At 40.5% G+C, this 23,982-nt stretch overlaps 1 protein-coding gene across 2 annotated transcripts; it reads right to left on the bottom strand.

The window, feature by feature from the left end:
- Positions 1–1,972: 1,972 nt before the first annotated feature.
- STYK1 (serine/threonine/tyrosine kinase 1) lies at positions 1,973–22,163 on the bottom strand. 2 transcript variants are annotated; one of them, XM_032647255.1, is made up of 10 exons: positions 22,033–22,163; positions 21,228–21,381; positions 20,683–20,817; positions 17,696–17,962; positions 16,794–16,975; positions 14,879–14,962; positions 10,231–10,439; positions 8,421–8,461; positions 7,513–7,609; positions 1,973–4,791 (listed from the first exon to the last, which is right to left on the bottom strand). In XM_032647255.1, the coding sequence occupies exons 2-10, from the start codon at positions 21,289–21,291 to the stop codon at positions 4,587–4,589; spliced, it is 1,284 nt and encodes a 427-aa protein (XP_032503146.1). In that variant the 5' UTR covers positions 21,292–21,381; positions 22,033–22,163; the 3' UTR covers positions 1,973–4,586. The 2 variants fall into 2 exon arrangements, with proteins under 2 accessions (XP_032503146.1, XP_032503147.1); XM_032647256.1 differs by having other exon boundaries at positions 17,696–17,882.
- Positions 22,164–23,982: the final 1,819 nt, after the last annotated feature.

Genomic DNA, 23,982 nt, shown 5'->3' with positions numbered 1-23,982 from the left:
ACTTTTGTTTTGTTTTTATTTATTTATTTATTTATTTGGCTGCATTGGGTCTTCGTTGCTGTGCGCAGGCTTTCTCTAGTTGCGGCGAGCAGGGGCTACTCTTTGTTGCAGTGAGCGCGCTTCTCATTGTGGTGACTTCTCTTGTTGTGGAGCACAGGCTCTAGGCGCACGGGCTTCAGTTGTTGTGGCACGTAGGCTCAGTAGTTGGGGCTCGTGGGCTTTAGAGCGCAGCCTCAGTAGCTGTGGCGCACGGGCTTAGTTGTTCCGTGGCATGTGGGATCTTCCCAGACCAGGGCTCGAACCCGTGTCCCCTGCACTGGCAGGCGGATTCTTAACCACTGCGCCACCAGGCAAGCCCAAAGATAGTTGTTGTTTTCATTTGTTTTCTTTATTTTATCAGTAGCTTTTGAATAGTTTTGATTTTGTATTTACAGACAAAAACTGTTAGGGATAGCTCATTACATTAAATGGATCAGAGTAGTAAATCAAGAATATTATATGGTCTAAAAAATTATTCTAAGGTAATTGAAATGTTTTTAAATGTCAGAATGACTATGGTCTATTTCAGTCTTCATTCCATCCACCCACCTTTCTCTCTTCCCTTCTGTAGCAGACTTCTCTGTTTTAACCATATATGTCTTTTAAACCAGTGGTCCCCAACCTTTTTGGCACCAGGGACCGGTTTTGTGGAAGACAGCTTTTGCACGGATGCGGGGTTAGGGGGATGGTCAGGCGGTAATGCGAGCAGTGCGGGGAGCAGTGCGAGGGGGAGCGGCAGATGAAGCTTCGCTGGCTCACCTCCTGCTGTGCGGCCTGGTTCTTAACAGGAACCGCGCCCCCACCTCCCCCTCGCAGGGGTTGGGGACCGCTGTTTTAAACCACTCAGTGGAGTTACTTTTTTTAATGAGAAAACCACCATCATGCAGAAACACCAAAACTTCCACACCATTGTTTCTCAAATATGTTCATATATGGTGAGTGAGCACTTGAAGCTATTGCTAGATTATTAGGACATGATATATTCAATTCCATTATTCAAATTAATAATTTATCGAGCATGTGACAATATTATATGCTTCTAACACATAACATAACCACTGATTCTTATTTCCAATACAAGTAAAACCAGTCTGCTAAATTAAGCATAATAGGTGATTCTCCCAGTCTTCTACTGTATTTGATACACATTTATTTGTTTAAATGAGTCATGGTAGAGCAAAAATTTAACAACAGTTGTTACAGCAAGGTTAAGATTTAGAAGATTCTATTCACTAACTTTTTCTTTAGCATGGTGAAAAATATTATTATTCAATTTTAATAGAAAATACCTAAAACTAGTGTTGTGTACGAACATGATTTGAGAACTACTGGTTCAGACTATTCTAAGTTGAGTTACATTGTCAAGTTTCAATGAGACGTGGTTTCCAGGTGGGCATTTGCTCAGTTCCTAGCTATTTTGCAATTTTTTTTTTAACCATAAAGCATAAATTGGAAAAGCAAGACTGGGAGAGGAGGGAATCAAAACAATAAAACAAACCCTAACCTGGATTCAACTTGATTAAATGGTAAATATTTTCATTCTTTTTTCCATTCATTAGCTTGGGAATATCTGGTATGGCTGATAAGTCAAAGATGCCAGAAATATAATTCTCCTTTGGAAAAAGCCTGGCCAAGTGAGGGAAAGACCCAGTTTCCTCCGAATAAACAATTACTGTATCCAATGTTCCAGACCTATATCCAGAAAAACAAAGTTTAAAATGGCAATTGTCTGTTTCTTTGCCTCCTACCAAAACAAACATTAACATACAATGTGAGACAATTAGCAAAATATTTTTAAAATAAGATTTATTTCAAGCAACTATACTCCAATAAAATTAAAAAATATTTCTTTATTTTACCAATTTTAATTTATATTGCATTTATTTTATACTGTGTATATTTTGCATCTATATATAATTTTAGTAGGGTTGAGTGCTCAAAATATTTTTCCTAATAAAGATATGTAATTAAAAAAATGAGGGGAACCAATTTACTACCAAATAAGTGACTTGAAGGCTTGAGTCATTCAGGATTTGTCTTTATTTCTTCCATAGAAGCTAACTTTGAGCTTTGTGTGTGGTATACAATGAATAACTATTTGTAGAATTAATATTCTTTTCCTCTTACATATTTTAAAAGCTGCTCTCTTCCATTGAGTCTATTTTTGTACACGGTGGGGATTTTGAGAAGTATTCCCTCTTGGATCATCTGATCTATTCCCAGACTGTTGGTAGAGTCGATTTTTATTATTCCTAATTTACCCCTGATGGATGAGTGTCGAGTGCTACTTTGAATATCATTGGTAAAGGTGAATTCATTATTTCCCTTGCAAAAGAAAAAATACAGCGTGAAAGAGCAATGCTCAGTTTCATCATGCACCACTCTCCTCCCACTTGACTATACCTCCCTCCCACTAGCCTCCTTGCAGTTCCTCAAACTGAGTTTTTTCTCGCCTCAGAGTTTTCACATACATAATCCTTCAACTGGAAGTCTCTTCTCCTCACTGTCAGGCTTACCCATCCCTAAGGTCTCAGTCTAAATGCCATTTTTTCAGGGAGGTCCCCATTTTATACTCCCTTCTACTACCCTATACTTTTTCTTCACAGCACTGATCACAGTTGTAATTAACAAATACCCACATAAATGTGTATATAGTGTCTCTTGCTTTCTGGACTGTAAGCCAAAGCTCTCCGTTTCTTTTATCCAACACCTAGCACAGTGTCTGGCACAGTTGTCCTTAACACTCTATTCTTTGAAAATAGTTGAATAAATAAATAAATATTTTGTAAATTTGACTGAAATGAACAGCTGAGAACAATGAGATTCCATAGGACTTCATCATTTTGTGCTGAGCCATTCTTCCTCCCTTCTCTCTGTTGCTGCTTACCACCCATTTAAATTCTGTCTAGTCAGTGTGGTATTCCTAGAGGTGCAAGAATCATTATTCAGTTGGGCGACTCATCATGACTCCATCAGGATTCTAACTTCTGCAAGTTTTTCAACTGCCAGTCATTTTCCTATAGCAGCCTTGGATGTCCCTTCTAGAGTATCCAAGGTATTGTTTAAAATCACAGACCACGTGTTCAACTGAACTGTCATTATCATGATATTTCCAGTATTTTGAACTAGTAGGAGATGACTGTCATCATCCACACGCTCACACAAAAATTACGACTTCCTCATTTTAGTCAAGTGGTATTTGCACCATCCCATCATCTTTAAGCATGTCCTCCCTTGCAGTGTGACTGACAGACCGAGGTTCTCTTCTTGGCAACCGTAGGTGTTAAATGAAAAAGATATGAAAGATTCTAGGCTAGTAAGGATGAGAGTAAGGAAATTAACATTTATTGAGCACATAGTATGTGCCAGATACGGTACAAATATATACTCTCATTCAGTCCTCATGACAACCCTGTGAGGTAGGTAGTATCCCCTTTTCACGCATGAGGAATCCCTTTTCTGACAACGTAGATTGCCTCTTGAATTTTTCTGTTGTCATTAGCTTTCATTTATCTACCGTTAGCCTCCCTCTTGGAGAGATTTTGGCAACTGTATAACCTGAAAAGCCTACTTTCACTCAATAAATATGAATTTAATGAAATAAGTTTCACAGTAGATCACTGGATGATTGAAAATGGGAACCTATCATCCTTCCATCTCAGGTTACATCCTTTTCCAGCCCTTTTAAAGACGTCCTTGCCTACTAAGCACTTTTGCTTGACTTCCATATTTCCCATTTATTAAATACACAGTGTATTCATCATCGACCCAGTTGACCCTCTGGGCTCAATCTCCCTAGTCTCATAGGGGCCAGGAAGCCAGACTGTTGAAAAGTACACGTTGAATGTTCTTAATCATGAAATGACCCCCTCCAGCTTCTAGTTAAAATAGTACCAACAGGGTTCACCTACCTCAGAATTAGATCGAAGGGGACCATATTTCTCCTATATACACCTTAGGGGGAGCTCAGAAGTCTTCCTTAATGGTTCTCCTTCAGCCCTGCATGAACGGACCAGGAATGAAGTCCTGTATGTCCTTCCTCCCCCTTCTCTCTGAAGGATGACCTTGGTCCTCATCTATACTCCTGAGCAAGTAGAACCTTCAATTTTCTTCTCATCAACTCCTTTATCAGCTTTCTCTTCCCTCATTTGATTCCAATTTTCTGGACCTTATAATAATCTAGATAAAAGCATGTTTCAAAGGAAACCAGCCTGTGGTGGGAGGGACCAGCTCATCTGTGCCATGCTGCGACGAACGCTGCAGACTTGTAAAACCTCCCTGGCGTTGACACGGTCCATCCCATCTACCCTGCATCTTCAGGACTGGGATAACAGAAATGAAACTGTACTTCTCAGTCTCGAGGGTATATGTTGTGTGCAGCCTCATCTAGCATCATTTCAGGTTTCTGGGGAAATGTGTAGGGGAAGATGCAGGATCCACGTCCCATTCCTCCCTTTATGTCCCACTAGAAAGTCTTGTCTCTGTTCTTGGAGGAATTGGTTCCAAGAGTATATGATCTCCCAAAAATGTGTGCTGCCCCAGGATCTTCAAAGGATGCTATAGCTATAGGAGAGACTCTCCACGCTGACGCCTGCCACGGCTGCGTACAATTCAGGCACCACCAATTCTGGTACTTGCAACACAGCCTTGTCATTTGCAGTTCGAGCGGCAGTTTCTAGGCGTGAGTGTAGCTCTCTAAGTGAGGGGCGGCTGTCCTCACTCCAACGCCAGCAGGACTTCATGAGACGGTACCTGAAAGGAAAACAAGAGAAACAAGAGAAACTGTCTCGTCTCCTAACAAACCTTAACAAAAGAAACCTATGAGTCTTTAACCTACTTCTCACTGCTGTGTCCCACATGCTTCCCAGAGAATACTGTTCCTTCTCATCCTCCTAATGCTAAGTCTCTTAATATCATCTTCTCAACAGGACCCTTTTTATAAAAGGAATGACTAAATATTTCTTAAACTACAATCAGTATGACAGAACAGGTTTTTTTTCCATTAGATTACCCAAAACTCTTAAGTGTTTTCATCTTGCATGTTATTAATTTGCATCATTCCAAACCATTGCTATAACTTATCTACCAGTATGAGCTACATTAGAGCAAGGAAAATAAGAAGGTATGGAATAATACGATTCATACTAATTTCAGCTAATGTAATTAGATGGTTCCTTCCTTTAATCCAGGTCATTTCCCCCCTTTATTACTTAGCTTCTCCAGGAAATTGCCTTAACCGAGATAGAAGTACTTACCACCTTTAATCTGTCTTTGCTTCAATCCAGTGTCTAGAGAATTTACAACACAGCCTGTTTTCAAACACTCTTCATCAAGTCTCATTCCTGCCCAAGAACCTACAGTGATTTACCACTGCTCACCATATAAAGTCAACATCCCACCCCCTAGCTTCTTAGCATATAGCTCTTGCCTAACTGAAGCCCTCTCCTCCTGACAAGTCAGTGTCTTGCTATGCCCTAGATGTGGTTAGTAACACCCAGCTCCGTCTTTGCTCGTGCTCTGCCTAATTCCTTGAATATCCTTTCCTACAGATTTAAGTCTCAATTCCTTTCCTTATAAACCTCAGCATGCACTGTGTTTCCCACACTCTTTTTTTTTTTTTTAAAACATCTTTATTGCGGTATAATTGCTTTACAATGGTGTGTTAGTTTCTGCTTTATAACAAAGTGCATCAGCTATACATATACATATGTTCCCATATGTCTTCCCTCTTGCGTCTCCCTCCCTCCCACTCTCCTCATCCCACCCCTCCAGGCTGTCACAAAGCACCGAGCTAATATCCCTGTGCCTTGCGGCTGCTTCCCCCTAGCTATCTACCTTACTACGTTTGTTAGTGTGTGTATGTCCATGACTCTCTCTCGCCCTGTCAAAACTCACCCTTCCCCCTCTCCATATCCTCAAGTCCGTTCTCCAGTAGGTCTGCGTCTTTATTCCTGTCTTACCCCTAGGTTCTTCATGACATTTTTTCCCCTTAAATTCCATATATATGTGTTAGCATACGGTATTTGTCTTTTTCTTTCTGACTTACTTCACTCTGTATGACAGACTCTAGGTCTATACATCTCATTACAAATAGCTCAATTTCATTTCTTTTTAAGGCTGAGTAATATTCCATTGTGTATTTGTGCCACATCTTCTTTATTCCCACACTCTTTAATGTTGTACGATGAGACTTTGTAGAAGATGCTACTTTAATAATACTGCTAATGTTTTACCAAGAACTTACTTATTATAAAAGGCATGGTAGGGGAACTTAACATGCATTATTTCATTGTAGCCTCACAATAATTTTGAGGTAGGATTATCATTATACCTATTTTAAGATAAGTAAACAACGCACAGTAAAGTAGTAGGACTAGGACTGAACATGTGTCTTTTTGACTCTGTGAGATGAATCTGAGCTTTTAACCATTCTACTTATTGCCTCAAACTTTATGTTGATTTTCATGTTGTTTCTGACATCCTTCCTCAAGACCAGGTACTTTATCAGTTAAATGTCTCTCCCCAGTATCAAGGACAGCCTTTTATACACATAAAGCCTATGAGAAATATTTGTCAACAACTTCATTCTAGTATACCCAGCCAGTATAACTATACTGTGTGTATATACACATAAAAATATATATCAACAGTTATGATATTTAACATTTTTAACATGCTTGATGCTGTAACTGTTTAATGTTGGGAAACCCAGGTGCTGGAAATTTACCCTTTCAGTGCTGAAAAATTTACAAAATAGCAACAACTTTAATAGAAATGTATATTAATATATTAACTCCTGTCTTCTTAAAAATAATTTAACCTTTTCTTATGTTCTATAACAACCTTTTTTTGTACTTTATTGGTTATAAAATTCTGAGTGTAATTAAAAATTTTTCCATTTTCTGCCTCTACGTTAGTTCACCAATTGTCCCTTTCTGCTGGCAATTTGATATCCTCCTTCTCCTGCCTCATTTCTTCTCACCCCCACTTTTGGTTGGCTTCCAACATGCTTAGAACTGGGAAAACAGATAATCAATATGTTTTTAAGTTAAATATTAAATAGGAACCAGTGAGTAACTGTACTGCAATGGATTTTATGACAACTATATTAGAACTGAAGCCAGTAGTCTCTAACTGAGACTGACATTTAAATAGATAAAACACTACTGTATTTGCATTGGATTTGGTCTGCTTTAAAAGCTTCCAGAAGAACTAAGCTTTAACAACGTTAGCAAACTTAAATTTCTAATATAGTACTCAGTGGTTGCCTCAATATTTTGTGTGTGTATGTATACACACATACAGATGATATACATATACATGTACATCGTATATGTGAGCAGATGTGTTTTACTGCAGAGGTTTGGTTTAGGGTTGTACATTAGCGCATAAAGGACAGCTGAGGGTCATCTGAGCCACTCTGAAAGGAGCACGACTGATGAAGAGCAAAAAAAGATTTTAAAAACCATTTACATGGTGTGTGTGCAGCTACTGGGTCTCTTCATGATTTTCCTTCTTTGGAGATGCTGTAGGATGCTGGTAGGGGGGATTTCAGGATATGGAGGTGCCCCTGTTGGTATGGAAAGAATGAGAGAAGTAAGAGAACTTAAGGGTCCTCAGAATACAAAGTATAACTAACACTACTCTCCATCCACCTGGGCTAATTACCTGCAAAAGTATAGCCATAGAAAAAATAATAGATATAATATAATTGCTCCCTGGTGATCAAGTAAGGATATAGCTTAGAGAATTTTGGAAATAAAGAGATGGGGGTGGGTACTGATAACTTAGCAGAACGTTGAGCCTTTATTTTTTGGGCTAATTACCTGCAAAAGTATAGCCATAGAAAAAATAATAGATATAATATAATTGCTCCCTGGTGATCAAGTAAGGATATAGCTTAGAGAATTTTGGAAAAAAAGAGATGGGGGTGGGTACTGATAACTTAGCAGAACGTTGAGTCTTTAGAAAAGTAACAAAATAAAGCAAAGTGAGAAATAAGATCTGCCCTCTACTTCCCAAACATGAGAAGGTGCTATCGTTTCTCCATCAAGTGGATTAATAAATCTAAAGACAATATTTTTATGTTTATGCAAGATCATCCTTGGATTTTAAAACATCCCATGGAATTGGTAATGTCTTGAGGGAAAGAAAGAGAAAGAAAGCAAAAGAAAGTTAAAAACAGAAGAGGGAAGGAGAGAGAGAGGGAGGGAATCAAGACATTACAAGACTATCTCAAAAATCAGGATTCTATGTCAACTCAGTTCAACCTTCAGAGATTGTACCGAAACCCCTTCTCATAGCAAATGTCATCCACCACCCAAATAAACATCCTTGTATATTTTTGTATAGGTGCACACTACTTTGGGGATCCTCCTTACCTAGAGTCACCATCTCGTAGAGCAGTATCCCAAAAGACCAGCTGTAAAAGAAACAAGGCCATGGATTTAATTTCTATTTCTGCCTTTCGTAAAGACAGCTCACTTAAATACCAGAGGCCTTCAGTAAGAACCCCATTACAAGGGCAATGAAAGGGAATCAAGGGTGACTGATACAATAAGCAATGAGGTAGTGCCATTAGAAAGCATTTCTGTCCAATCCCCTTAGAATCTAATCTATTTGAGTACTGAATTTATGTCTCCTTTTTTCTATATTACACATTAATAGATATATACCATTATTTGCTAAATTGTGAGTGTTTGTGCAAACATGCAAACATATTCGCCCAAACATACAGAAATTCCCCTCTGCGTCTTTTTCATCCTTTCCATTTCTCCCTGCTGAAGTTCTAGCCTTTATTCTTAGCTCAAGGCCAAGTAAGTTTTATCATTTATCTACCATTTCCTCAGTAGATCTAATTGCCCAAACCTAGGAAAAATATTAACATAACAAGTTTTATACATAATTGGAGTAGGCATTTGCCTAAGTAATATGATTCAAGAGATGTATATTTCGCTATTCTATAATATCATCATTAAATGAGCAATATTTCCCAGTTAAGCTCTCAAAGCTCCCAGACCTCTATTCAAAAGGAGATGTCAGCGAAACAGCAATGAAATAAAAAAGCAGTCTTCTGGGGACTTCCCTGGAGGCCCAGTGGTTAAGACTCTGCACCTCCACTGCAGGGGGGCATGGGTTCTATCCCTGGTCGGGGAACTAAGCTCCCACATGCCGCGCGGCACAGCCAAAAAATAAATAAATAAAATAAAAAAGCAGTCTTTTAATTGACTCACCACATCAACTGATGTTCTAAATTTCCCCCGCAACTCATAACATTCATGGCTCGTAACATATTCTCTATTATGTTTATGTGCTCCTCTGAGCAGTTGAGTTATATGGCTACCAAAAGTCAATCGCAGTTCTTTACAATCCTGTTTATGCCAATCCTACCTGTAACTGTAATTATGTAAGCAATTAAATATTATGTAAGCTGATTAAATATACATGCCCTGAAAACTAGATTGAATGCTTTGAAAATATTCTATAAAACCAAGCTGCTAAAAAGAAAGTGTTGTCAAATTGCGTGGGTGAGACAACTGTAGAAAACTGGGAAAAAATTAACAATAAGTGTCTGTAGTCAAATTGCGTCACAAATGTTTTCAAGTTTCCCACTCTATTTAGAGTCATCCCAAACTGAAACTCAAAAATAATTCATTATGGATGCTACTTATACAAGAAACACAACACGTGACTTCATTTAGCATAGCAGGTCTATCCCCTTGGCCCTCCTCCAAAAGACTGATAATTAAATATCTATTTATATGTTTTAAGTTAAAATAGATTGAGTATACACACACATATGTACTTATTTTAATAAGTCCTAAACTTATTAACTAAACTTTGGATTAAGCGGACCTACCTCTTTCAGATAAAACTAGATAACAGATAAAACTCCACCAGATTAAGTCCTCAGATACTAGCATGAATAATCTATTCATTTTTTTCTCTCCTAATTAAGGTTTCTAATCTAACACAGAGGGAATACTTCAAAAGGCACTAAAAAGGATTGCAGGCAGATGCCAAGTATGAGCTCTGCCACATAACACGCATTTTTGCTTGAGAGTCTGACTTCTCAGTAGACATTTCATGTGGAGACATAATTGACAGTAGACTCAGTCATGTTCATGAGCTGGAGGACACCTGGGTCAAGAAAGGAAGAAATCCATAGGGCAGGGCAGGAACAAACCATACATGTCTCCTTTGATGCCAGCTGGTCTCAGCAGAAGCCGTTCTGGGGCGAGCCACTTGAGAGGTACGATGCGAGTAGACGAGATGGCCCCTCGGGAGTGGACTTCATAAGCCAGGCCCAGTCCGCAGAGCTTAGCAGTGAGATCACACTGGATCAGGATGTTCCTGGCTGCCACATCCCCATGGAACAGATGCTTATCCTGGAGAAATTCCTGTCAACATGAGATCAAAGATGGATTAGCTTTCTGAGGTCATGGCTTAGGTCACAGATAAAGAGAAACAAATCCTTGAAAAGAAAAGTATATTTTCTACTCTGAACAAGCCTCATTAATAATGACATATTGCTTCCAAGTATTTATTAATTTTTTAATTAATTTTTATTTATTTATTTTTGGCTGTGTTGGATCTTTGTTGCTACACGCAGACTTTCTCTAGTTGCAGCGAGCAGGGGCTTATTGTGGTGGCTTCTCTTGTTGCAGAGCACGGGATCTAGGCACACGGGCTTCAGTAGTTGTGGCACGCGGGCTCAGTAGTTGTGGCTCTTGTGGCATGCGGGCTTAGTTGCTCCACAGCATGTGGGATCTTCCTGGACCAGGGATGGAACCTGTGTCCCCTGCATTGGCAGGCAGATTCCTAACCACTGCGCCACCAGGGAAGTCCGGCTTCCAAGTAGTTATAATGAATCAGACATGTTTGCATTGTGTTTAAGATTAGCAAACCGATACCAATACTTCATTCCTTTCTTTAAAAAAATTAAAAGACTTTTTTTAAAGAGTTGTTTTAGGTTGACAGCAAAATTGAGTGGGAAATCCAGAGCACTCCCACATCCCTTCCCTCCCACTTCATAGTTTCCTCTATTATTAACAACTAGCATCAGTGTGATACATTTGTTACAACTGATGAGCTGATACTGATACACTATTTTCAACTGAAGTCCAGAGTTTACTTCAGGGTTCACTTTTCGCATTGTACATTCTCTGGGGTTTGACAAATGATTTACACATTTTGGATACGTTGATATACCCTTATATTTTTGAAGACACATGTATTAGTAAATACACTAGCTTTGCTTTAAAACAAACAAACAAATCTTAGCAAACAGCAAATAATCCAAATAACATTTGTACTGGGTTTGGAAATTATAATCTCCTACTCTGACCCTGACCCTGGCCTGATTTTCCTCTCAGATAGGACCCAGCTAGACAAGGGGAAGGAGCGTAGGTTTCAAGTTTCTAGCAGCAGTCTCCCAAACAGGGTAATATATACATAGCAAAATTGAGTGTCATAATAATAAGTTTATATACAGCTTTACATCATCTCATTTTGTCCCTAAAATAACTAGATGAGGTGAGTTAGGGAAGTAACTTTCAGATAAATCTAAATGATTATATAAGGTCACACTGGTACTAAGTGGTAGTGACCAGAACCCAGTATTCTAATTCATAGGAAGTACTGCAAATTCTACTAATACTTTTCAGGCCAGGCTGCAAATCAGAATTGCCTGGGAGATTTATAAATTCATAAGGTTTTCTCTCCGGATTTATTTAACCAAAATCTAGGAAGAGGGACCTGATAATCTATCTTTTTAAGAAGTATCAAAATGATTATAGCACAGCCAAGAAGACATTTGAGAACCACTGCACCTGAATGACACTGATGTATTGAAATCATTTCCCCCAACATCAAGGTGTTCAAGGCATACAGAGATGCTGAAAAACTATACATGACTGAAGCGCTAGAGACTGAGGTCTATGATTACCAAACAAGAATGGTGTGAAAAAATAAAAGGTGAAGGTGGTAATTTCCAGTCATTGATGGTGAAGCAAACGGTGACTAGCAGGGATTTTTTTGTTTTTTGTTTTTTTAGTTTTTTGTCTCAGGTGAGGTCTCAGAACAAAGATATTATACTCTAATGAGAAGAACTGAAGAATGTACTGATCTTGAGGTTGTTAAAAGTTAGAAAAAATAGTGTGATATTGCCTTATAACTGGTAACCTTGGGCTCTCAGGAATGCTCCAGTGTGATCACTGCATCTCTATGGGGCACCCCTGCAATTATGGTTCAGAATACAAGGTAAGCTCTGTCCTGATACCCTAACTTTTTATTGAAGTATAGTTGATTTACAGTGTTGTGTTAGTTTCAGATGTACAGCAAAGTGATTCAGATATATACGTATATATATATATATATATATATATGTATATATATATATTCACATATACATATATAAATATATATTCTTTTTCAGATTCTTTTCCATTATAGGTTATTACAAGATATTGAATATAGTCCCCTGTGGTATACAGTAGGTCCCTGTTGTTTATCTGTTTTATATATGGTAGTGTGTATCTGTTAATCCCAAACTCCTCACTTATCCCTCCTCTCCCCTTTCCCCTCTGGTAATCATAAGTTTGTTTTCAATGCTGTGAGTCTATTTCTGTTTTTTAAATAGTTCATTTGTCCTGATACCCTAACTTTTTTTTTTTTTCTTTTTTTTTTTTTTGCGGTACGCAGACCTCTCACTGCTGTGGCCTCTCCCGTTGCGGAGCACAGGCTCCGGACGCGCAGGCTCAGCGGCCATGGCTCACGGGCCCAGCCGCTCCGCAGCATGTGGGATCCTCCCGGACCGGGGCACGAACCTGTGTCCCCTGCATCGGCAGGCGGACTCTCAACCACTGCGCCACCAGGGAAGCCCCTGATACCCTAATTTTATCAAGGAAATATACCAACTAGGCCATCCAAACACCATAGTTAACATTTATTTGTATGATGTGCTCTCTCCCTCGCTCCATGAGAACTTCAACTTTTTCTCACTGCATCACCTCTTTTTTCCTAAGCTTTCTCTGATTCTTTTTATATCCCTTGTATATTTCATACCTCAAGGTGGCAAGATATATCAAATACTAAAATAGTAGCTTCACAGAGCCCTGATTTTCCGTAACTAATTTTAAACACAATTATCTAAATAATTTCATAGGAATAGTCATCTAAATTTCCTGAGTAATTCTGGTAAAGGTAACTTTTTTTTTCTTAAACCTTGAGTTCTTTCTCTTCCCTGTTTATTTAGGTTAGTTTAAAATAAAGAAATGCTCTCACTTCTGCCCCTTCTTTTTTATTCCTCCTCTTCTACTTGTTCCTTGTTCTTTTTAAAGTATCTGTAACTCCTATCACATTCAGTATCGAAGCAAATCTACAACCTAACATGTTCTGAACTAGTATTTCTTGTTTTACAGGTATAAATTATAAGCTTCCTTCTGGTTCTGTAGCCTTTCACCCTTTCAGTTTCTATTCCCATTTCTTCTCCCAACTTGCTTCCCCTTTCCCCTTTTACATCTGTTAACATTAGTATATATCTGGAAGTATGTGGACATACAGCTCTTGGCCCTGGTTTTTTACCCTTAAGACTGAGAAACCTTTTAAAACCCTTCCTGTTCCTTCTTTTTTAAAAAAATTAATAATAAATTTATTTATTTTTGGCTGCATTGGGTCTTCATTGTCGCACCTGGGCTTTCTCTAGCTGCTGCAAGCAGGGGCTACTCTTCATTGTGATGCACAGGCCTCTCATCGCGGTGGTGTCTCCTGTTGGGGAGCACAGGCTCGAGGTGCAAGGGCTTCAGTAGTTGTGGCATGCAGGCTCAGTAGATGTGGCTCATGGGCTCTAGAGCACAGGCTCAGTAATTGTGGCGCACGGGCTTAGTTGCTCCGTGGCATGTGGGATCTTCCCAGGGCTCGAACCTGTGTCCCTTGCATTGGCAAGCGGATTCCCAACCACTGCGCCACCAGGGAAGCCCCCCTGTTCCTTCTAAAAACCCTAAATTGGGACTTCCCTGGTGGCACAGTGGTTGAGACTCTGTGCTCCCAATGCAGGGGGCCTGGGTTTGATCCCTAGTCCGGGAACTAGATCCCACATGCATGCTGCAACTAAGAGTTCGCATGCCACAACTAAGGAGCTGGCGAGCTGCAACTAAGGAGCCCGCCTGCTGCAATGAAGAAGCCCAGGGCTTCCCTGGTGGCGCAGTGGTTGAGAATCTGCCTGCTAATGCAGGGGACACGGGTTCGAGCCCTGGTCTGGGAGGATCCCACATGCCGGTGGAGCAACTAGGCCCGTGAGCCACAACTACTGAGCCTGCGCGTCTGGAGCCTGTGCTCTGCAACAAGAAAGGCCGCAATAGTGAGAGGCCCCCACACCACGATGAAGAGTGGCCCCCGCTTGCCACAACTAGAGAAAGCCCTCGCACAGAAATGAAGACGCAACACAGCAAAAATAAATTAATAAACTCCTACCCCCAACATCTTCTTTAAAAAAAAAAAAAGAAGCCCACGTAACGCAACTAAGAAGCCAGTGAGCTACAACTAAGGAGCCCGCCTGCCACAACTAAGACCCGATGCAACCAAATAAATAAATATTAAAAAAACACTTTAAACCGACTACTTTCTTCCTAGAATTACCAATCCTGAATTATATTATCTAAATAATTTCATGAAAGAATTGAAAACAATTTATTGGTGCTTGAGTTTCCATCCCCTAACTTCCATCTGACTTCCTTTATAATATATACCCCATTTGAGAGCATAACTGAGAAATATGACATTAAATACCAAGCTAACAAGAAAAATCACTGCCATCTGTTGTCATTTCTCCAAGCCTTACCACAGCCAAAAGGACCTGCTTCCCTATGTGATATATTTGTTTTTCTGTGAGGTCATACGGAAGGCCATCCATGGTCATCACATCCTAAATAGATAGAGAAAAAAGCAGTACATCAAAATGACATGAACAGATCTGAAAGAAAAGCTAGGGGTAGAGATATTCTTAAATGCAGTTATCAAAGCTAAGGAAAATACACAAAAATATAAGGACTATAAGATTCAAGGACAGATGATATGAGAGGTTCTCAGATATGCAGAGAAGTACCATGATTTATTGGACCAGGAAAACAGTAAAGAATGTAGATGAATAGCAGAATGAAGAACAGAATAGCAGGTAAGAAAGACAAGTATATATAAGACTATCCATTGGATAAAGCAGCACTTTTCCTAAGGCAGAACATGTGTGTGTGTGTGTGTGTGTGTGTGTGTGTGTGTGTGTGTGTGTGTGTGTGAGAGAGAGAGAGAGAGAGACAGAGAGAGAGACAGAGAGAGAGAGAGAGACAGAGAGAGAGAGAGAGAGAGACAGAGAGAGAGAGAGAGAAAGCACATTAACTGAACACATCTTGACTGAATGCCTACTATGTGCCAGATTCCATCTTAGGACCTCAGAATACAAAAGTGAGCAAAATAAATATGTCTACGCCTTTTGGAGCTTATACTGTGGCAAACACATGTGAATCAAAATAAAATAATCATACATAAATACATGGTTACATATCTATAAGTGCCATGAAAGAAATGTAAAAGAGATCATATGATGGTGGAGGAAAGAGAGCTCATTCAGTTGGAGAAGCAAGGAAAGCTCTTGACGAGATCCAAAGAGTGAGTGGCCATTGACCCTACAAAGAAGGGAAGGGGAGAGAAGTCTGGTGTAATGAGAAAAGCATGTGAAAACAATCTGAAATAGAGAGGCATGCAGTCTGAAAAATAAAAAGAAACAAGTGAGGTTAGGGCACAGACCAAGTGACAGATGGTCTTAAAAAGTTTAAATCTCATGATGTGCACACTGTCCTATTCGCATCACTGGATGGAAGAAGTCAACAAAGTCTCTTTTTCATACACATTTAGTAACACAATGATCAGCCTACCTAGGAGGCTTGATTAATATTGAACTTTGTTCATCAGCAAGTGACGAGCTAACTAGGAAAACATGGAGCACTTCAAAAAGAGGAGTAGATAGAGGAGTGGTGAAATTGTAAGGAATAGGACTTGCACTTTAGCCTGGAAATTTCTGAACATTTAAATTTTTCAAAATATGAATTGGAGATACACAAACTCGCAGGCTGACATTTCCTTAACTCAGCCTCGGCACACTAGGGTGACGTTACAGAATGGAAAATATACTTGACACTAACAACAAGATCATTGCTAACAGCAGTTAGGTTGTTATGCAATTATCATTAAAACAGCTACCATTTTGAGTGCTTAATATGTTCCAATCACTATGTTTTTACAGACATAATTTCCTTGAATTTTAATAAGTATTTATTATTACTCCCACTTTACAGATGCCGAAAACTCAGACTCAGAGAGGTGATTTGCCCAAAGTCACATAGCTTGTAGGAGATGGAGCCCAAGGTCCATTCTCTAAATCTGCACCGCCCAATATGGTAGCCATTACCCACATATGCCTATTTAAACATATATTATTTAAAATTAAATAAATTTGAAAATTCAGTTTCTTAATCATATCAGCCTCATTTCAAGGGTTCTGTAGCCACATGTGATCAGTGGCTACCATATTGGACAGAGCAGATATTCCATCATCACTAAACATTCTATTGGTTGGTGATAATCACTCTGTTATGGTATTATAATGTCTCTCTCATTTGTCATTTGTCAGGCTAATTGACATGTGAACAGCTAATAAGTCAGGTCATGCCTTTCCTTCCCAACACCTCTACCTTACCACTTACCCGGCGACACGTCCAGAGAAAGCTGAGCAGGTCCCCCTGGGCCACATCCTCCAACACCATATAGAGCGGCAGCCCTTCTGTGCAGCAGCCTTCCAGCTGTACCAGGTTCTTGTGCTTCCCCAGGTACTGATAGAACTGGATTTGCCCTAAGAACTCCTGCACCTCTTGGAGCCCAGCTGGTTCTGTGGAAGACAGAAGAACCATGGGGAGTGAGCAGTCAGAGTATCACCAATAAAATGGGGGTTCAAGTCAGGAAGCAACCTCAGATGATAAATTTCAAGGCTCCAAAGGGGAGTGAGTGTAGACAAAAGGTAAAAAGAAAGAGAATCAATTAGAAGATGATCTTCAATGTCACTGATCTTTTGTCAAAGGTAACATAGAACCGCAGGTCTTTAGAACTGGATGGGCTTTCCTCTGCCTAAAAGACAAGTGTTCTGTTCACATTAAAATATTATCACACATTAACATATTACCACTTCTAGACCTTTGGATTAATATTCTTGCTAATCCTATCCTTGTGCTGTTTTATGTATCCATCATTACTGGTCCATATCAATGAGTATCAGCAAAAAGAAGAAAAATGCAGTAACTGGAAAAGATATCAAAACAGTGAAGAAAAATGAAGAAACAACCACAAAATCCTCATTCAAGTAATATCTAATATGGAAAAATCAGTTTTAACAGCCTTGATAGGCAAGGTTGAGCTAGGGAAAGACCCAAAGAAGAACCTTTCTGTTTCAGAGTTTTTACTTTCTATTCCCTTCTTATTCTGTGCCCAACTGTGACCACAACTATCTGTTGATTAACATTTAATGTCTGCAAGCCTGTTAGCATTCACTGCTGAGGGCTCACAGTAAAAACAAGTTAAAAGAGGAAAGGAAGTCCAACACTTCTCCTTTTACCTTTTAAAGCCTTGAGGACGACACTCTTGGGCTCATCAGTGTCCCCAGTATGTATCTTGGTTCGGTAGATGGTCCCAAAACTACCATTGTGGATTTGCTCCAGAACTTCAGAGAGGTGCTCCCGGGGCACCTGCAGCTTAGCCAGGGCCTGTGTGGAAGTTCGTAGAAGGCTTTCCACTGATGTCTCCTTAAGTGGTACAAACACACTTCCTTCAGGTCTTGCTGCTTCCCAGCTTAGGCCCCTAGATGGAGGCATGTGGGCAACACCTAAAACAAAGAGGTGGCAGCAACAAGCTTTTTCCTAGGCTAGGGACTCCAAGAAAGCAGAACCTGGAACAAACCATCGAGGAGTCCCTTCAGCAATTTTCTCTCTGGCCAATGTGAGGATACCTTCTGATGCTTCTCTATGAACCAGCATCAATACAAACCTTGTAGAATTTATGTAATAATCCCATTACTTCTAAGACAACTGGAGATGGACCTCTGAAAATGGGTAATGACATTTCATTTCAGCCTTCCTCAGGATTACAGTTCAGTATGAGTATAGTATGAAGACAATTAAGGAAGTTACTGAATAGGTATTCAAACCACAGACACCTAAATGTGGTGGGAACTGCCAGTGGAGACTATCATTAAAGTCAATCAAACAGCTTCCCAAGGTGGAGGGTAGGTATGGATAACTACTCAACTCTGAGCAAAAGTTACTCCTCCCTCAAGTTGTCCCCAAAATCAAATTATTCCGTATTTCCAAGAGTCTCAATCAAAACATTCTTTCGGTACTTTCCCCCTTTCTAAACCAGCTTTTCTCCATTAGAGAAGAGAGATTCATTCTTTTTATTAAATCTTTATTCATTCATTAATTCATCCATTTATTCAACAAATATCACCTCCTCTGTGCCAGGCACTCTTCTAGGTGATAGGAAGAGGCAAAGTCCAGATTCTCATGAAGATTACTATCTAGTGGTAGGAGAGAGGAAGCAGATAATAATATACTAGGTAAGGAGTGTTATGGAGGAAAAGAGGGGAAGAAGGAGCACCAGTTATGCAACTTTATGTTTGAAGGTCAGGAAAGGTCTTTCTGAGAAGATGACTTTTGAGAAATAGAAGCAATTTGAGAGCAAACCATACTGGTATCAGGAAGAAGTGCAAAGGTTGAGGAAGGAGCATTTTTGACATATTTGAGGAAGAGTAATGAAATCAGTGCCCCTGGAACCAAGGGAAAAACTGGAGGGTTACAGGAGATAAGGCCAGAGAGGGCCCAGGTCATGTAAGACCATTAAAAGAAATTTGTCTTGTACTTCCCTGGTGGCGCAGTGGCTAAGAATCTGCCTGCCCGTGCAGGGCACACAGGTTCGAGCCCTGGTCCAAGAAGATCCCATATGCCGCGGAGCAACTAACCCCATGCACCACAACTACTGAGCCTGTGCTATAGAGCCCACAAGCCACAACTACTGAAGCCCGTGCGCCTAGAGCCCGTGCTCCGCAACAAGAGAAGCCACTGCAATGAGAAGTCCGCGCACCGCAACGAAGAGTAGCCCCAGCTTACCACAACTAGAGAAAGCCCGCGTGCAGCAACAAAGACCCAACACAGCCCAAAAAATTCATTATTTTAAAAAAGAATTTTGTCTTTTTTCATTCTAAGTTGAGAAGCAACTGGGGGTTTCATGCAGAGAACTGACAGGATTGACTTATGCCTTAAAAGAATCATTCTGCTGCTCTGGGACAATAGAGCATAAAAGGATACAGGCAGAAGTGGGGAAACCACTTAAGAGTGTATTGCAATTATCTATGAGAGGTGAGGGTGGCTTGAGTCTATTTTGAAGACAGTTAACAGGATTTGCTAATGGACTAGAGACGGAGTGTGACAGAAAGAGGGGTCAAGGACATCTTCAAGATTTTAGACTGAACATATAGGGAGCTGGGCTTGCCATTTACTAAGATAGGGAAGGCTGTTGGGAGGGGACACTGTGAGGGAATTTCAGGACCTTTGTTTTACACACATTACGTATTAGATGTGTACTAGGTCCAAACTGCAAAGTAGGTGGTTTAGTATAAAAATCAGGGGACTGTAGTCAGAACTGAGAAAATAATTGAATCCACAAGACTGAAAATGAGATCATTTACAAAGTGACTGTAGATTTGAAAGGAAAGAAAAAAGTGTTTCAAGAAGAAGGAAGTGCAAAATAGTGTCAAATGCTTTTGACAGGTCAAGTAGGATGAAAACCCAACAGAGCTGACACTGGTGATCTTGGAAAGAGTTCTTTTGGTGGATTGGGGTGGGGGGGAAAGCCTTGTTTTAGTATGTTCAGAAAAGAATGTGACAAGTAGAAGTAGTGAGAGTGAGTTTAGATAAATTCTTTGAGAAGTTCTTTGTAAGAGTGAATTATAAGAGACTTGGGATACAGTTTAGAGAAGGATTAGGGGTCAGCCACTGTAGAGTTTCATTTACTGTCAGGATATTTTTTTCCTTCTTTTTTCTCTGAGTTTCCTGTATGAGCTGATTCTCTTCCATTATATGCTCAGTGGTACCCCAGAATAGCACATTATCACCTCCTACCTAATGCTTCAAGGACTATTATGAAGGCTACCCCTTTACATCCTAAATTCCAGAAGCACAGGGTAGGGCTGTAACGCATTGTAGAGTAAAATGTCATCCTTCCAAACTGGTTACAAAGCCCTGGGCTTTACCCAAGCCTTGCTCCCCAGTCCTTAGACACTCACGTGGCCAAAGATTTGATAGTGCAATAGGACGAAGAAGACAGAAACAGGTTACAGGAGGCCTCTCTTGCCTACTCTTCTTTCAGCTCACAAGCATACATTACATTTCCTTGAGACGAGCTCACCCCCCTCTCAACTACACAGGAGGGGACCCATACCCACTATCTCATTGCAGGGTCCTCTAGACTTGGGCTCATGGAGGCTTGTGCCTCATTTTCTACAATCTCCGTCTTCCCCGAGCCACTGCCCAGCCCCAGTCTGAACTTTACCTCGGAGTCCAGGAGACCGCTGTTGCTCTCTTTGTTCTCTGATGAAAAGCCACAGGATGACCCCAAGGAGAATGAGGAAGATCCCAACCAGAAGCGTTGGGATGATGATGATTTCATACTGCTGCTCCTGGACAACTAGGTAGGAAATCGAGGAAGTAGAGAAGAGATTGAAGAAGCAGCCTCCCCTGACTTCCCCTACCCATCAGTCTTCAGCTCACCCCACACGATCATCTCTTCCTCCTGATCCCTCTACCACAATCGGGATCAACTCCCTGCTCTGAAATCCCAATGTCCCTGTCTCTTAGCCCATGAAGTATGCTATGCACCTCGTCTCTCATTTTTCCTACTGAGTTGGAGGATGCAGCACATCTGGACCTATGACTGCCACTCTCCCCCCTCCGCCCAAAGCCACTAGTGCCAATTCAGTTCTCACCATTGCTTCATTTCTATGAGAAATCAGATGATCTTCCTTCCAGAATCTATTCAGATCTTAATCTCCATCATCCTAAACTCAGAGGGCAGATCTCTATATCATCTGTACTTACTACACAACTTGTCACTGAGACTGCATTCCAACAGCATCCGCGTCATGCGCCTCTCATCTCCCATTGCCACACAGAATCCAGTTCAGCGCTTGACCCCCAGAGGATGCAAAGAGCACTAGAGAATAATCCCCAAGGATTGAGTTGTTCTGAAAAACTAAAATAAAATGGGGCACACAGAGAATTTTAAAACACCTCTCCAAATAACTAGTTATTAAGTACACAGGTACCTGGAACGCTCCAAGCCACCAATTCATCTCTATCCAACTATCTGACATTCAAACTGGAAGAACGTTTTTTGTTTTTTTTTTTTGCGGTACGCGGGCCTCTCACTGCTGTGGCCTCTCCCGTTGCGGAGCACAGGCTCCGGACGCGCAGGCTCAGCGGCCATGGCTCACGGGCCCAGCCGCTCCGCGGCATGTGGGATCCTCCCGGACCGGGGCACGAACCCGTGTCCCCTGCATCGGCAGGCGGACTCTCAACCACTGCGCCACCAGGGAAGCCCAAGATCTATCTCTCTCTTACAGTCCTTAAGAAGGTCTAATTTTCTTTTTCTGTGTATCCCCTAATTTTTAAACAAAACACTTAATTTCATTTTTATATAAAACTAATTCAGACAATGAATCCATAGTTGGCAGATTTCAAGAGAGATGAGTTATGCATTTGCTTTCCTTCTCTGAAACATCCCTCTACCGCATTCTCGCTACCAGTGAGCAGATAGCAGTTATCAATAAAACTATTTAATTCTGCAACTCTCGGAGCTTTCCCTGCCCATCATATACAGATAGACACAGACACTCATTCTTACCAATACGTGGATGAAAGCAAGCGTCAGGACTAAGCCATCTTCTCTTCCTCTCTCTTTTTTTTAACAAAAAAGAAATATGTCCATATGATCCAAAAATAAAAATATAAAATGGTATACCATGAAAATCTTTTCCCCACCCCATCCTTCTCCATCTGTCCAGTTCCCAGTTCTCCTCCAAGTAGACTATAGTTGTGAGTTTCTTGCTTACCTGACCAGAGATTCTTTACATGATTATATTCTATATCATCAGCATATATTTCTATAGAATTCTATATAATCAGCTTATATTTCTATAGAATTCTATATAATCAGCATATATTTCCAAAAACCCAATTCTTCCTTTCTGAAGAGAACTGGTGGTCACCGCTCTTCCATGTATATAAAAACTTTATTTTGCCCTTGGTTAACTTGATTCCATGGCCAGCAAAGCCAACTTCTTTAATTCTGATTGATTTGAAACAAATATGGTGATTTTTCACTGCCTAGGTAACTGAATATGTGATCTAGTTCTGTAGTGATTTAATAACAAGGTAAATTTTAGAAAATCATAATTGTAGCTTATATGATATTATACTATATTGTACACATGTGACATTAGCCATATTATGGTCCCGTCTGTTACCTTACATGTTGTGTTTTATTATTAATACTAATAACCACTAATACCTTATTGAGGCAGAGTGTCTCAGTGCCAGAAACACATGTAAAGAAACCTCCCAGCCAGCTGTCTTCTTTTCACTATTCCTGGAGTTGCATGAGTTTGTCCGAGGGGATGAGAGTTAAACAATCCCCTTACAGCTCAGAAGAGATACAGGTGTGTGGCTGGTTGACAGAAACCTAAGTAAACAGAGGAGTAGCCAGGAGAAGGAACATCACAGAGAGAAAGTGAAATTCTTATCTGTGGGCTTTCGCATAGGGAGGGATCTATGAAGGCAATGAATGGTAAGATAGTAAAGTCCATCTAATGGAGTTTGCAAGCCAAAAAGGCAAGGTGAAAGTTCCCACAATTCCACAAGACTGCATGAAAGGGAAAACACTCATAAAAGGGCAAGAAACAGAGAGCCTTGAGAGGGCGGAGCGAAGAAGGTCCTAAAAATAAAACATTAGCTCAGCCGGGAGAATTCAAACATAATTTGCAAATGTCATTCTAATTCTTATTTTCCTTTCCTCTTACTTCCTTTTGGGTGCATTATCAGATGTAATTATTTTCGTTCAGGGAGCAGCCAGTTAAACGAGTTTGGCTCTCTGGGGAGTCGGTTCTGGGAGCATAATCTCTCTTACCACAGTACAAGAGGGAAAAAGGGTCAGGCAGCAGCCAGCTCCAACTCGTGAGCTCCGCCCAGAAACCAAACTACACACGTGCTGACGCACACTTGAGCACGAAATGTAAAGCCCTGTGCATGTGTCCCCACGTAGAGCTGCTCAGGTGGCCGCCCACGATGACAGCACATGGCCAAACATACCTGTGGCCAAGACCCCAAGTCCACGCCTATACCCTTTCACCTGGGTATCACACTTACTACAGAGCACCCACCTTGGGATACAACGTGACCTTCTATTGCATTTCCTGAGCAAGGTTCTCACCATGAGTTGTAATTGTGCTTAGACAGTTTATAGAGACTGGGCTTAACAACATGTAGCGGCCCAACGAAACTGGATGCTGAAGCAAGGAAATAAACCTATAATGTGGCGAGGCCCACTCAATAAATTGCTTTCCAGATGTTTGTATAATAAGCCCTTTCCGAAGATTACGCTTTGGCTAGAGGCATCTTTAATATACCAAATGAATGTAGAATTTTTAAGGAATATGCGCCAGGTATACCCCTATATCCATGAACGCCTACAGAGGAAACTTACCACACAGAGCCCTCCAAAGCACTTAGGTCACAAAGTTCTTATAATCACTTGTAAGAACAATATTTCTCTCCACATCATTTTTCTCTCTGCAGT

This window comes from Phocoena sinus, chromosome 10, assembly GCF_008692025.1.
Source record: "Phocoena sinus isolate mPhoSin1 chromosome 10, mPhoSin1.pri, whole genome shotgun sequence".
Classification (NCBI taxonomy): Eukaryota; Metazoa; Chordata; class Mammalia; order Artiodactyla; family Phocoenidae; genus Phocoena; species Phocoena sinus.
This window is presented reverse-complemented; position numbering and strand designations above follow the sequence as displayed.

Excerpts from the sequence above, each read along its gene's own strand:
- STYK1 (XM_032647255.1), bottom strand. The coding sequence starts at position 21,291 with ATGGGAGATGAGAGGCGCATGACGCGGATGCTGTTGGAATGCAGTCTC. Across the intron at positions 14,963-16,793 it reads TTCTCTGGACGTGTCGCCGG|GATGTGATGACCATGGATGG; the intron begins GTAAGTGGTAAG and ends CTATCTATTTAG. Across the intron at positions 4,792-7,512 it reads AGTAGCTGCACACACACCAT|GTACCGTCTCATGAAGTCCT; the intron begins GTAAATGGTTTT and ends TTTTCCTTTCAG.